The 15,167-nt window shown below is 37.2% G+C and overlaps 1 protein-coding gene across 1 annotated transcript in view; it reads right to left on the bottom strand.

Annotated features, from left to right (window-relative positions):
- Nucleotides 1-352: 352 nt before the first annotated feature.
- The window catches only part of LOC113081508 (NACHT, LRR and PYD domains-containing protein 12-like), a 35,015-nt gene continuing 20,200 nt past the window's right edge, over nucleotides 353-15,167 (bottom strand). The window contains exons 9-23 of the mRNA XM_026253576.1: nucleotides 14,207-14,380; nucleotides 12,575-12,745; nucleotides 12,234-12,404; nucleotides 11,807-11,980; nucleotides 11,504-11,674; nucleotides 11,107-11,280; nucleotides 9,141-9,305; nucleotides 8,693-8,866; nucleotides 6,593-6,763; nucleotides 4,485-4,658; nucleotides 4,119-4,292; nucleotides 3,528-3,701; nucleotides 3,264-3,437; nucleotides 2,661-2,834; nucleotides 353-843 (exon numbers count right to left, since the gene is read on the bottom strand). Coding sequence (XP_026109361.1) covers nucleotides 612-843; nucleotides 2,661-2,834; nucleotides 3,264-3,437; nucleotides 3,528-3,701; nucleotides 4,119-4,292; nucleotides 4,485-4,658; nucleotides 6,593-6,763; nucleotides 8,693-8,866; nucleotides 9,141-9,305; nucleotides 11,107-11,280; nucleotides 11,504-11,674; nucleotides 11,807-11,980; nucleotides 12,234-12,404; nucleotides 12,575-12,745; nucleotides 14,207-14,380 — 2,647 coding nt within the window. The 3' untranslated portion in view covers nucleotides 353-611. The remainder of the gene's footprint in view (nucleotides 844-2,660; nucleotides 2,835-3,263; nucleotides 3,438-3,527; nucleotides 3,702-4,118; nucleotides 4,293-4,484; nucleotides 4,659-6,592; nucleotides 6,764-8,692; nucleotides 8,867-9,140; nucleotides 9,306-11,106; nucleotides 11,281-11,503; nucleotides 11,675-11,806; nucleotides 11,981-12,233; nucleotides 12,405-12,574; nucleotides 12,746-14,206; nucleotides 14,381-15,167) is intronic.

Raw genomic sequence — 15,167 nt, 5'->3', positions numbered from 1 at the left:
ACTGCTGTGTCCCCTAAGAGCGTTGTGCATATATGTGGACTTCACCTGGAGCTTCGGAAGCTCAGAATAGCTCTTTGTCTGCTTTGAAAGTCAGCAGAAAAGGAAGGCAGTCTCCAAGGTGAGCTGTACCCTCTGGGTTTGAGGGATCACTGTACACGGAGTGCTGCCTACTCCTTGGCATTGGCGCACGGTGCCTCTCTGGCAGACATCTGTAGAGATGTGGGCTGGGCTATACCAAACATCTTCGCAAGATTTACAAGCTCTACATTGAATCAGTTTCTTCCCGTGTGTTGGGTGACAGGTATGTTGGATTGAGCTGGCTGTTGTCACACTTGCTGTGCCATTCCCCCTGACCCAGCAATGATACGAGTGCCACTATCCTCCTTCAGTAAAGTTCCCCGGATGGCGAACCCTGGTGGAGTTCCACAAGCACCCGTGGCAGTCAAACTGCGCAGAGCAGCCTGATGCCAGGCCCAGTACTGGTGTTAGCTTGCCCAAGACCTGGGTTTGTCCATATTGATGTCTCCACATGTCACCTCTGTTCGTGTAGGATGTGGCCTCCGTAGCACCCTCGTAATGTGAACCCAGACTCAATATGAGATAAGTGTTTGCTAAATTGCAATGTTGAATTTATTTATTATTATACTTTTGTTTTTGAGTGTCACTGACCTCAATCTCTCCAGTTCACAGTGTGAACTATTCAGTATGTCACACAGGATCTGCACTCCTTTGTTTTCTATTTTATTCCCACTGAGGTCCAGTTCTCTCAGGTGTGAAAGGTTTGAACACAGTTCTGAAGTCAGGATGAGACAATGTTTCTCTGTAATTCTGCACCCACACAGACTGAAAAAAAAAGAGAAAAGACAATGAATCATATCCATGTTAGGTTTGTCTGAGTTAAATGCATTATAACTAAATGTCATGTAGCACACTAAGTGGCCATTCACATATCGCGCCTAAAAATGTGTGGGAAACGCTAGGCGTGCCGCTTTCTCCTCCTTTCCAAAGCGCTCGGGCAGTTGCGCTCCTGAGGCATCTGTTGTTGCTAAGCTCTCCATGAAGACGCGGAAATTTCAGCAAAGGATAAATGGATTTGCAGCACTAAAAATCGCTTTCTTTTATACTGACTTGTATGAAATAGCCTAACCTAAAAGAATGACTTCAAGGAGTAATGCTCAGAATGCTTGTGGATTAAACATCTCCAATGACGTTCATTGCCATTGATTGATTTTATTGGGTTACAAGAAAAGGTAGGATATGAATTTAATTGCGAACTGTTATTAAGCTAATGATTTTATGACTGATCATGCTGTTTCTCATTTTCATAAGCAAACTGAAACACTATTTATGTACTGCTTAAAACAGTGCTATCTGTTCAAGAATAAAGTTCAAAATATACATATATTCTTTAATTTACAAAGTGGGGGAAAATATACTTTTATCAGTACTTTACAAAAACGTGATTTAACATTGCGACTATAGTAAAAGAGCATTATTAGAATTAAGGATGTTAGAATAAACCTGAAACACACATGATGGATGTCATGCAGTGAATTAAAATTTAGGTAAAGTGGCAATTTCTGACTTTGTGGGTGTTTTCAAACTGCTTTTTTTTAAGTTTCTAATTTCCAGACATGCCTTACCATCCCTAAAATTTGAAATAAACCAAACAAAGTATCGGTTACTCCTGTAACTCTAACAGCACTGCTGTTTACTGAAAAATGTTGATGATCATATTTGTGGCCTGTGGGATAACAGTGAAAATAAGTACACATATAAATCCAATTGCAGTTGTTAGTGAAGGCTGCATTTAAATGTTGCAATGACAAAATAAATTAAAAGTTTAAATGTTACAAATAAGTACAATATTGAATGCTCCCCAGCAGTTTGAAAACACCCACAAAGTCAGAAATGCTCACTTTTCCTCTGCAGAGACCTAAATCTTAATTTACTGCATGACAACCATGTGTTTCGAGTTAATTCTAACATCCTCAATTCCAATAATGCTCTTTTACTATAGTCGCAATGTTGAATCACATTTTTATAAAGTACTGATAAAAGTATATTTTCCTCCACTTTGGAATTTAAAGAATATATGTTTATGCTGAACTTTATTCTTGAACAGATAGCACTGTATTAAGCGGTTTATAAAAAATGTATCTGTTTGCTCATGAAAATGAGTCTGAAAAGTCTGTGTATTTATCAAATATTGAATTGACATACTGAAAGTGTCAACCTGTTTGCTTGTACATTCCTGTGTATCTTAATATTTAAGACGACAGTATAATGCACATATGCACATTGCCTCTTTTACATCTCTTAGTATATTAATATTTAAGAATAGAGTGTACTTTCATGCACATTATTTTCCAATATTTACTTTTTATATTTTGTTCTTATATTTGTATTGTTTACTCTGTTCATTCTTTCATAGCTATATTTTTGTATATTTTCATCTTTATAATTGCACAGATTTACAAATCCAGTGTAATTTTTACTTTTGCTAATTATAAATCACAGTATTCTGTGTTTCATAAGCAAACCTCCAGAAACATGTATTTCATTACCTCTTAAAATTCACAAAAAGCTCCATCAGTGTTACAGAAGATATTTAAAAATATATTGTCATGCAAGTTTTTGTACTGAGTAATGAAACTAACTGTATTTTTTCCAGTTTGCATTCTGAACTGCCCAACAGAACTCCAAGGCTTTCAACTCCAGAGTCTCCTAGTTGATTCACACTTAGGTTCAGCTCTCTCAGGTGTGACGGGTTTGATTTCAGAGCTGAAGTCAAGATGAGACACTGTTTCTCTGTAATACTGCATCTACACAGACTGAAGACAAGAGAAAAGACCATGTTAAGCTAACATGTGACTTAAATACATTGTGAATAAAAACCATACTGGCACTAATACGCCGCCAAAAACCTGAAAACCTAATTAGATGACCATAAACCAAGAAACCTCAAAAATTTTGCTTAAGAACTGATTTAGTGAAAAGTACTATTAGTCCTGTAAAAGCCATTTTACTGTCAATTTGTGTTACTGTCATTCATGTTACATCAGTTTTTTTTTCTCTTCTTCTAATTTATTTTTGTTTTTGCAGATAAGTTTTTTCAGACTTCAGCATGTGAAAATGTTACAGGTTTTGGAGGAGTTTGTTTTTATTTTATTTTTCTACTGTCACACTACTGAATCATCAGTCCATCAGCTAATAGCATAATACACTTTAATCACACTATAACTGCTGTACATTATACTTACTCTAGCTTTTCCAGCTTGCATTGTGGATTCATCAGTATATCACAGAGGTTTGTTGCTCCCAACTGACCAAGTTCATTCCCACTCAAGGCCAGCTCTCTCAGATGTGATGGGTTTGATTTCAGAGCTGAAGTCAGAGCTGAACAATCTTCAGCTTTTATAGCACAGTACCTTAACCTGTATTCAGAGAAATGAGACAAACTTTTCATTTTGTTTCTTTAAAATACCAAAACACTAAATTGTTTGTTGTATGTGAATGTTCCTCACCTCAATCTTTCCAGTTTTAATCGTGAATCCTTCAGTATATCATACAATTTATTCACTCTTGTGTGTTTAAGTACATTTCCACTCAGGTCCAGTTCTCTCAGGTGTGACGGGTTTGATTTCAGAGCTGAAGTCAGGAAGACACACTGCTTCTCTTTAATACTGCATTTATACAGTCTGAAGACAAAAACAGAAAGAACAATGGTTCAGATCCTTGATGACTGTCTTATAAAAACAGCAACATTAGACATATAGCCTTCCATATAGTATTTAGTTGAGTTTTTAATGGATTTTTAAGTTTTGAATACCAGAACCAGCTGTTTTCATTTTCTTTTCTTTTTTTTTAAACTATAGAAATTTTTTGTCTTTTATTTATTGTTGCAGCAAAAGTGAATCTCATAATATTTCTACAGAACATGTACACAACCAGTATATTTTATCAAATACTTTAATTATTTAAACACCTATTATTAAAGGTGACAGAAATACAGTTGGTTTATAGATGTAGTGTTAGGGTTTAAATACTGTAAACTGGGCCTCTTTGATTAAACAGTGACTTTCAATCAAACTGCTGTACAGTATACTGATACTCACGCTAGTATTTCCAGCTTGCATTGTGGGATCATCAGTAGATTGCTAATGTTTTCAAATCCAGAGTCTCCAAGTTTATTCTCACTCAGGTCCAGTTCTCTCAGGTGTGATGGGTTTGATTTCAGAGCTGAAGTCAGAGCAGAACATCCTTCATCTGTTATATCACAGCCTCTGAACCTTCATTAGGAAAAAGTGGAAAATAAAACATTTTGTAAAGACAAACGAAGAGGAATCATTTTTATTTCACCAGATAACAAAATACTCTCTCACAAAGTGTTCATTAAAAGATACTGAGCATAAAGTATCTTTGTTTAAAAACTGTCAAAGGGATTTTAAACATTTTGTTTCTTATATGTGAATGTTACTGACCTCAGTCTCTCCATTTTACAGTGGAGATCAATCAGTAGATCAGATAAGTGCTTCACTCCTTTGTTTTCTATATTATTTCCACTCAGATCCAACTCTCTCAGGTGTGATGGGTTTGATTTCAAAACTGAAGTCAGGATGAAACACTGTTTCTCTGTAATACGGCATCCACGCAGACTGAAGACAAAGAGAGAAAGAAAAATGAATCAGATCTATGAAGATCATCTAGAGTTTTGGAGGATTTGGATTGTTTGCCTGACTGTAATTTGTCTTCTGAAAGTCACACTTGAAATTCTCTCGAGCATCAGTTATGGAACATTAGTTCTATTCCAGATGCATTCACTTGACATCAAGTTTAGGACCGGTTCTTCAATATCAATTCCACACTTTTGCTCAACGGGGCAAATGTGTTTAGATCTGCTGTTCCCAGTTACATACAGTAAGGTTTCCTTAGTTAACTAAATTAGTTACCATGAATTAATAAAGAAAAATACTCATACAGCTCTTAACATTACTCACTGTGAACCATGAAAAAAAAAAAAAAAATTACGAAAATTAATCTGATCCAGTTTGCAATCATTATAGTACTTTATGTGTGCTTCCTGCCATTTCAAAAACCAAATCAATAAAAATGTTATTTAATCAGGAATAAAGGTTTAGTGTGAACATCAGCCGATAAGGACTGGTGGCCAATTAGTTGGTACATCACTACATTGCTCTGTTCTAAATCGCGCACTAAACCATTTTGAGGGGTTTGTGAGTTCTGGAAAAAAATTACGTACATAACCCTCTTCCCTGAAGGAGGGAACAGAGACGTCAGACCAATGAATTGGGATCTCAGATAGAGAGACCAATGTACTTTAATTGTATACTAAATGCGCCAATGCACATTGGCATTCCATAATTGCATCCAGCTGCTGCTGATCATAACACGAGTATAACTAGGCAGCGGATGCAATGCATAATCAGGTTTTTTGTTGAGGAGCATAGCCGGTTAGAAGGGAGGCAACACCGCCAGGAATGGCAGAGCGGAGTCTGCCAAGGTAAAGACACAGGCTCACCAAGAGAGGAACCATAGCATGGAAGAATACACACATGCGATCATATGGCACCTATGGGTTAACTAACAGGCAACTTTCCAGTTGTTAGGTCTGGTGTTGGACGCTCTGCCATATCCGGCTGCCAAGGGTGACGGAGGAACTCCACAAGGGAAGAATAAGTGCACATATCCAGTCCGTAGAGGGGATGGCACAGCAAACTAGACACTGAGCAGTCTTTCTGGTTTACTGGCCACTTGAGGCAAGATCCCAAGAGGCCACTGGCTTTAAACGAAGGCTATAAAAACGCGTTTGGTGTCGCCCAGACCACAGCTCTACAGATATCTGTCAGAAGGGTGTTTGCACTAACGCCCAAGAAGAAGAAACACTCCTTGTTAAGTGTGCTCTCAACCCAAGTGGCCATGGCATGCCTTGAGTTTGATACGCCAAGATGATAGGGGTTGCACCCCTACTGATTTCTGCTAGTCGATTTCTTATTTAAAAAAATACTTGAGTTACTCAACTACAGGCTATGCTGGCTATTCACCAAAGTAGCCCTCCTCTGCAGAACAAAAGAGTGGCTAGATCGGGGTATAGGTAAGGAGACTCCATCTATTTTGATGTGTTGGAGTCTCAGCAGAAATACAGCAATGGCCATACTGCCACAATGATTGCATGACATCATTCATGTAATGGAAATTAGCTCTTTCAGAAGTACTAAAGCACACAGGGGAACAACCGCCGCAGAGCCGTCACACCAACATGCTGGACGCAATCATCAGTGTGCATTGGTTCATTTAGTTTACACTCAAAGTATATTGGTTTCACAATGCAAGATCCCAATACATCGGTCACCAACCTCCCTCGGAGTAACTGACTCAAAGGGAACCATTGTTCTTCCCTCTACAGTAAATTAAATAATTACTGAACCAATATCAAACTTGGCCTAAATTCCATTTTATAATTAATTTTGTTTTTAATGGCCTGATTAATTGTAATACTTCATATTGTGACTCCTCTGGCTCAAACAAATGAGAAAATAATTTTATCAAATACGTGTTAAAAGATACTCACATTAGTGCGTTGAGTTTACAGTGTTTATCCTGCAGTAGAGCAGCAATCTGATTCACACGTGTGTCTCCTAGTTCATGTTCACTCAGATTCAGTTCTCTCAGGAGTAATGGGTTTTCACCCTGAACTTTTATCACATATTGGCAGGCTTCATTTGCAGCAGGACCCAAAAACCTGAAAAAGTAGGATTCAGTTATTCTGAACTAAATGTCCATTGCCATACAATACATGTTGTCAAGACAGAATACATTATTGTTTCTATTGACAAGCTCTAGTTACTGTTTTACTTTGAACATAAAAAATTACTTTTTGACGTCCAAATATTTATTTTAAAGAAATGTCCCGAAGTGCAGAAGGACAAAATATTTTCAGTTCAAATATGGACAATGACATTAGAATTCTTATTGGTCCCAGTATCATACTAGACACAGCATGTTTGTGAAGAACTGGAGACTCACTGATCTGCTGCAGAGTGACACAGTGTTGAGAATATGGGCTTGATGGAAATTAAGTGCATTCAGAAAAAGTGAATATCAAATTACTGAATATCAGCACATCTATAATATATTTTTATATGTGTTTCTTGTACCTTAACTAAACGGTGCTGAAATTTGTCACTAATGGCACAGAACACTTAGATGCACCAAATTGAAGATTTCTGTATTACTGAAATAATATTTTGCATGAATATTGAGCCTGCATATCATTAATATTGTATTGTTTCATCTTCTCTCACCTCAGTGTCTTCAGTTGACAGTTTGGATGCTGTAGTAAATCACTGAGCTCCTTCACTCCTGATTGTCCAGGATCATTTCCTGTGAGATCCAGCTCTATCAGGTGTGAAGGGTTTGATCTCAGAGCTGAAGCCAAAGCTTTATAACCTTCTTCAGTGATACTGCAGTCTAAAAGTCTAGATGAAGAAATAAGCAATGTCTCAAATGTATCCAGTTACTCAATTAGGAGGTTTTTAAGATGTTCTTTTTCAGATTATGGTATTATCTATGCCCAAAAAAAGCTATGTGACAATGTTGCCAAAATATTTTTAGACAAAATCATACTACTGATTTTTACTACTGTAAAATATACTACTGACATAAATTTTCTGTTCATGTTTAAATTCTCCAAATTCAAACCTGAGTATCTGAAGTGTGCACTGAGAGTTTGCCAATAGAGTGGAGATTTCAGTTACTCCAGAGTTTTCTATTTTATTTCCACTCAGATCCAGCTCTATCAGGTTTGAAGGATTTGAACTAAATGCTGATGCCAGAGCAGCACAACCTTCTTCTGTAATATTGATGCAATTAAGCCTATAGGAAAGAGGAAAAACAAATAAGGTTGACATACAATTGTGCAACTAGTAAACTTGGCTATTGCTATTTTAGTCCACAACATGAGATACTTACATCAGTTTTTTCAGTCTACACTGTTCATTCTTAAACAGAGTTGAGAAGATTTTCATTCCTGAGTTTCTGAGTTTAGTTTCACTCAGATTCAGTTCTGTCAGATTTGAAGGGTTTGAATTTAAAGCTGCAGTCAGAATATATGACTCTTCTTCTGTGATATCGCTGTTATTCAGACTGTGTTCACAGAAAATACAGATACAAATGAAAGCAGTTTCAAATAAATATTTTTCAAGAGTTAGTTAAAAGTCAACACGGCCTGTTAAACGATACATATAACACCCAACAAGTTCAAATGTATTAAAAGTATCATGATAATGTTAAATCTTACATCAGTTTGTTGAGTTTACAGTGTTTATCCTGCAGTACCACAGAAAGTTTGTTCAATCCTGAAAGTCCTAGTTCATCATGTTTACTCAGATTCAGCTCTCTTAGCAGTAACAGGTTTTCACCCAGAACTGTATTCACATACTGACAGGCTTCATCTGCAGCAGGATCCAAAAACCTGCAGAAGAGATGATGAAGCAGAATTCAATTCAACTAAACTTGATTTAATGAAAATAGCATCTGACTCTTATGGGAAACAATAAGAAATTGTTTATCTTGAATTCACCTAGGCACAAAAGATTGCTTTAGTGAAATAATATTTGTATTAATACTTAACAGAATGTCATTTACTTTGTATCATTTCATTACATCTCACCTCAGTGTCTTCAGTTGACAGTTTGGATCCTGTAGTAAATCACTGAGCTGCTTCACTCCTGATTGTCCAGGATCATTTCCTGTGAGATCCAGCTCTATCAGGTGTGAAGGGTTTGATCTCAGAGCTGAAGCCAGAGCTTTATAACCTTCTTCAGTGATACTGCAGTCTGAAAGTCTGCAGAAAGACGAAAACATCCAAGTTAAAAACACAGATCAAAACATGACTTCATTACTATAAGCACTCCTCACATCATTTGGATGTTTATATTTCCCAGCACCTCAAAAATGCATTCTGTTTATCAAAACTTTATAAATCTTTCTACACAATCATGTTTTTCACTACTGTAAGTAACATTACTGACTTGTTCCTTGTTACACAATGCCAGTTTACAGACCATTTGGAGCTTTAGCTGTACACTTATTCATGTTTAAATTAACTTAATTCATACCTGAGTATCTGTAGTGTGCATTGTGAATTTCTCAGCAGACTGGAGATTTCTGTTACTCCTAAGTTTCCTAGTTGATTCTCGCTCAGATCCAGCTCTCTGAGGTTTGAATTAAATGCTGATGCCAGAGCAGCACAACCTTCACCTGTAATACTGATGAAGTTCAACCTATAGAAGAGAGAAAAATTATGCATCTAATTGGTTTAGCTATAAATTGTATCCAGCAATATGAGATTTACGATGATAATCATACTGTAAAGTAAGGCTACTTCCACACAAAGTCAGAGCTTTCCCTATTTAATCTTTTATATTTCCTCGAATAAAGAAATATCTGCTTCCACATGAAACCACAAGACAGACACAAAAAGATGCAGTATACATGCAGTATACAGTGCTGTCCACACGAAAACACAAGGGTGGCTTTTTCAGATTTATCCATTCGGTTTCACTCTCCCAAAATGTCTGATCCATGTGGACGAAACATCTATACAATACAAAACGTATGCGTATACAGCTAAATGTGTCTCCGCGTGGACAGGGCCTAATATACACTCACCTAAAGGATTATTAGGAACACCATACTAATACTTTGTTTGACCCCCTTTCGCCTTCAGAACTGCCTTTATTCTACGTTCCATTGATTCAACAAGGTGCTGAAAGCATTCTTTAGAAATGTTGGCCCATATTGATAGGATAGCATCTTACAGTTAATGGAGATTTGTGGGATGCACATCCAGGGCACGAAGCTCCCATTCAGCCACATCCCAAAGATGCTCTATTGGGTTGAGATCTGGTGACTGTGGGGGCCATTTTAGTACAGTGAACTCATTGTCATGTTCAACAAACCAATTTGAAATTATTCGAGCTTCATGACATGGTGCATTATCCTGCTGGCAAGTAGCCATCAGAGGATTGGTACATGGTGGTCATAAAGGGATGGACATGGTCAGAAACAATGCTCAGGTAGGCCGTGGCAATTAAATGATGCCCAATTGGCACTAAGGGTCCTAAAATGTGCCAAAAAAACATTCCCCACACAATTACACCACCACCAGCAGCCTGCACAGTGGTAACAAGGCATGATGGATCCATGTTCTCATTCTGTTTACGCCAAATTCTGACTCTACCATCTGAATGTCTCAACAGAAATTGAGACTCATCAGACCAGGCAACATTTTTCCAGTCTTCAACTGTCCAATTTTTGTGAGCTCGTGCAAATTGTAGCCTCTTTGTCCTTTTTTTAGTGGAGATGAGTGGTACCCGGTGGGGTCTTCTGCTGTTGTAGCCCATCCGCCTCAAGGTTGTGCGTGTTGTGGCTTCACATATGCTTTGCTGCAAACTGGAAGTTTTTTTTTTCCTTTTCACACCATTCTTTGTAAACCCTAGAAATGGTTGTGCGTGAAAATCCCAGTAACTGAGCAGATTGTGAAATACTCAGACCGGCCCGTCTGGCACCAACAACCATGTCACGCTCAAAATTGCTTAAATCACTTTTCTTTCCCATTCTGACATTCAGTTTGGAGTTCAGGAGATTGTCTTGACCACCCCTAAATGCATTCAATCAACTGTCGTGTGATTGGTTGATTAGATAATTGCATTAATGAGAAATTGAACAGGTGTTCCTAATAATCCTTTAGGTGAGTATATAATCCTTTTATGGTAAAATACTCAAGCCTAAACAATTTTTACAACCCTAGACTGAACAAGCAGTTTGGAGAATGGTTGGTATGATACAGTTATATTAGTAGTATTTACGTCTTATTTCTTTATCTTTGAATGCTAAGGCCTCAAGCTTTTGTTTTGGTGTAAAACTGCACAGTGACTTTTAAGTCTATGCTACAAATCTGGTGAAATGCTGTAAACCATTCCACAAAAATGATGGGAATTCTGCAAATGTATAATTAAGTGAACCTTCCACATGCCCGTTAAAAGCAGTTTAATTAATGGGTTAAACTTTTAAAATACTTACTTCAGCTTTTCCAGTCTACACTTTACATTTTCAAACAGAGTCAAAATAATCTTCATTCCTGAGTTTCCTAGTTTATTCTTACTCAGATTCAGCTCTTTCAGATTTGATGGATTTGAATTCAGAGCTGCAGCCAGAACATGACAACCTTCTTCTGTGATATCGCTGTTATTCAGACTGCAGATTTGAGAAAACAGATTTAGTTTCATCTTAATATTTCCGGGAATGTATTAATTGACAGTTAAATAATACTGGTGGGCATGATGATGATGATGATGATTATATGCACATTACAGTCATATATGGTATTTCAGTCAGCACTCTCTTATAAAAGATAGATAAAACAAACATAGCAGCAAGATCTAAAGGGTCACTGTAACAAATATATAAAAAAACTTACATCAGTGTGTTGAGTTTACAGTGTGTATCCTGCAGTAGAGCAGCAATCTGATTCACTCGTGTGTCTCCTAGTTCATGTTCACTCAGATTCAGTTCTCTCAGGAGTAACGGGTTTTTACCCACAATTCCAGTCACATACTGACAGGCTTCATTTGCATCAGGTCCCAAAAACCTAAAGAAAGAAAGATGAGGAAGAATTTCATAAATAATTTACCTGCATATTATTTATTTTGTATTACTTTTTCACATAAGGTAAGTATGAGCCTGCATTTCATTTATATTTTTTTATTACACCACATCTCACCTCAGTGTCTTCAGTTGACAGTTTGGATCCTGTAGTAAATCACTGAGCTCCTTCACTCCTGATTGTCCAGGATCATTTCCTCTGAGATCCAGCTCTATCAGGTGTGAAGGGTTTGATCTCAGAGCTGAAGCCAGAGCTTTATAACCTTCTTCAGTGATACTGCAGTCTGAAAGTCTAGAGGAAGACAAAAGCAATATGTTATACCATGTTATTACAAAACATTATAATATCAAAAAAAATTCTAATGTATTTGTTTATTCTTTCCTCTTCTGGTCAGAGGGGAAAAACATGATTCATCATCTGATACCAAACATGTCTTTCCCTCTTCTTTGGTTTACTACAGTAATTTTTATTTGATCAAAATAAATAATTATTAAAACTCAAAAGACATAGTTATTGTTATTATTAAATTCAAACAATGGTTCACCCAAGTTTCTCCAGTGTGCAGTTTGTATCTTCTAATCCATTCTGGAGTTTCTTCACTCCTGAATCTTGCAGATTATTGTTGCTCATGTCAAGTTCTTTCAGACTGCAGTTTGATCTCAGGACTGTAGTGAGAATTGAACAGCTTTCTTCTGTTAGACCACAACCACGCAGCCTAACATTTTAAACAGGAGAGGGAGAATTTACAAACACAAAGTTCAATGAAATTCAATGCAAATTGAAAGTGCTCGATTCCAACATTTTGTGATTACTAAGAACTGTTTAGGTCACCTGATTTCTTTAACAGATTGAATGTGCAATATAATCTAGATTAATAATACTCACTGTAGTGTGTTGAGTTTACAGTGTTTATCCTGCAGTAAAGCAGTGATCTGATTCAATCGTGTGACTCCTAGTTCATTTTCACTCAGATTCAGTTCTCTCAGGAGTAATGGATTTTTACCCACAACTCCAGTCACATACTGACATGCTTCATTTGCATCAGGTCTCAAAAACCTGCAGAAGAGATGAAGTAAGACACAATTTAATTTCCAAATAAACTTGATGAAAAAAGCATCCAAATATGATGGACAGAAAAGTGAAATAGTTTTTCTTGAATTTATATTAATACAGCAGGTTTGCATTAGTGATATAATATTGTCAAGGTTACAGAGGGAGAGGACCCAGATGCAGAATGGAAAAGGGATGTTTATTGACAAATTAGACAAAGCACAATATGAGGGAGTGGCTTGAACAGTCCAGACAGTAGGATAGGGCATGCAACGGTGGAGCAGGCAGATGGGGTGGGGGTGGGGGTGGGGGTGACCGCTGTGGAGGGCCCTGGGTGACAACCAAGTGCAGGACTGTAGAGGAGGCTATGCAAGGGACCAGACCACAGCACCAGGAACCAAGGCCACTTGGCTATGGAGGTGAAGCCACACACGTCAGACCTCCAGGCAGGGAGACCCAGTGGCCAGGGAGAAAGCAGCAGGCAAGACAGCAACAGACAGACCTCATAAACCAGCGGCACTGATATGTGCTACTGGCTTTGATGTCTCTTTAGTGGTTAAACATAAAATATAATTTGTTTGGGGTAAATCTAACAGGTTATATTTGGTCTGTATTCGATTTATCCAAATGTTAAAATGAAAATAAAAAAGGCAAATTTATATAATATTTTGTTTCATTGTAATGGCTGCATATATGCACATATCCCTGAACTAAGTACATTTCTGCAGCTGTTATTATGTTTAAATGAAAACGAAAGGAGGCAGTGGTATTTGATATCCCATTTTGTTTTAATGTAAATATACAGAGAGGAAAATTGCAGTAGCCAAGGCGAGCTGACTGATGTTATCAAGTACGCTGCTGTTTGCAAATTTAACAGACTTGCGTTGTCGTGGACATCACACTCCCAAGTCGAATGCACAAAGTCTGAAATACTGAGGATGCACGTCTAAAATCAGCGTAACTTTGTATTGAGAAACCTGCGCAGACCTATGTCACAAGACTATTTGCCTAATATTCCTGGTACTTTACACCGTGGTGGAAACGCAGAAAGCAACAGGTCTGGGGGGAAAAAAAGTTCCTGGGGAAAAAAGTTCCTGGTACAAATGTTCCGGGCAATTTCGGTGGAAACGCGGCATAACTCACATACAAAACGAACCAGCAAACACATAAGGGAAATAAGCACAATAAATAGGAAAGCACACAAACACAAGGCGAGAACAATCAATTAATGAGCACCAAACAAAGACTAAACGAGGGGGTGTGGTAATGTGAAACAAGGGGCCAGGACGACAGGAACACATGGCCAACATAAACAAAGACAAAAAAATATTTGGTCATACACAGGAAAAACAGAGAAACACTAAACAAAGACAAAATAGACACAGCTGCCAGGGCAGAACCCTGACAAATATTATATAAACAATTCACCTGCATTTAATTTATTTTTATTATTTCATCATCTCTCACCTCAGTGTCTTCAGCTGACAGTTTGGATCCTGCAGTAAATCACTGAGCTCCTTCACTCCTGATTGTCCAGGATCATTTCCCGCGAGATCCAGCTCTATCAGGTGTGAAGGGTTTGATCTCAGAGCTGAAGCCAGAGCTTTATAACCCTCTTCAGTGATACCACAGTCAGAGAGTCTAGAAATGGAATGAAAATATTTCTAATTAATCAGCTATTCTATAATTTAGTTTAACTCGTTTAACACTGCCAGCGTTTTTTAAATTTTCACAAAAATACCATTGTACCCAGAAATTTTGTTGCATGAATATCTGAACATGCAATACGTAAAAATAAAGAACAGACCTTCTCATTTTGAACAAAATTTTATTTTTTAATCAACACTTGAATGTATGTACGTTTTGTAAAAAGCTACATTTTGAGCAAAAGCTGAAAAAAAAAAAAAAAAAAAAACATTTTTATCAAAGACTGCATCCGGATCATATTAGTATGGTGATCAAAGCATGGATTAAGCACATTATGTCTATCAGCACTCCAAAAGCTTTCACAATCCTTTATCTCTTCCTGGATTGACATTTTACTCTATGACATTAGGTCGTTTTTCTTTATATGCTGTTAACTGTTTTAATCAGCTATTCTATAATTTAGCTTAACTCGTTTAACACTCCCAGCGTTTTTTTTAATTTTCACTAAAATTCCATTGTACCCAGAAATTTTGTTGCATGAATATCTGAACATGCAATACATAAAAGTAAAGAACAGACCCTCTAATTTTAAACAAAATGTTCTTTTTTATCAACACTTGAATGTATGTACGTTTTGTAAAAAGGCTAAATTTTGTCCAAAAAGCTGAAAACAAAAAAACAAAAACATGTTTTTATCAAAGACTGCATCTGGATCATATCAATATGATGATCAAAGCATGGACTAAGCACATTGTATCCATCAGCACTCCAAAAGCTTTCA

Source organism: Carassius auratus, unplaced genomic scaffold (assembly GCF_003368295.1).
Source record: "Carassius auratus strain Wakin unplaced genomic scaffold, ASM336829v1 scaf_tig00034504, whole genome shotgun sequence".
Lineage (NCBI taxonomy): Eukaryota > Metazoa > Chordata > Actinopteri > Cypriniformes > Cyprinidae > Carassius > Carassius auratus.
Note: the sequence above shows the minus strand (reverse complement) of the source record. Positions and strands in the feature narration are given on the sequence as shown.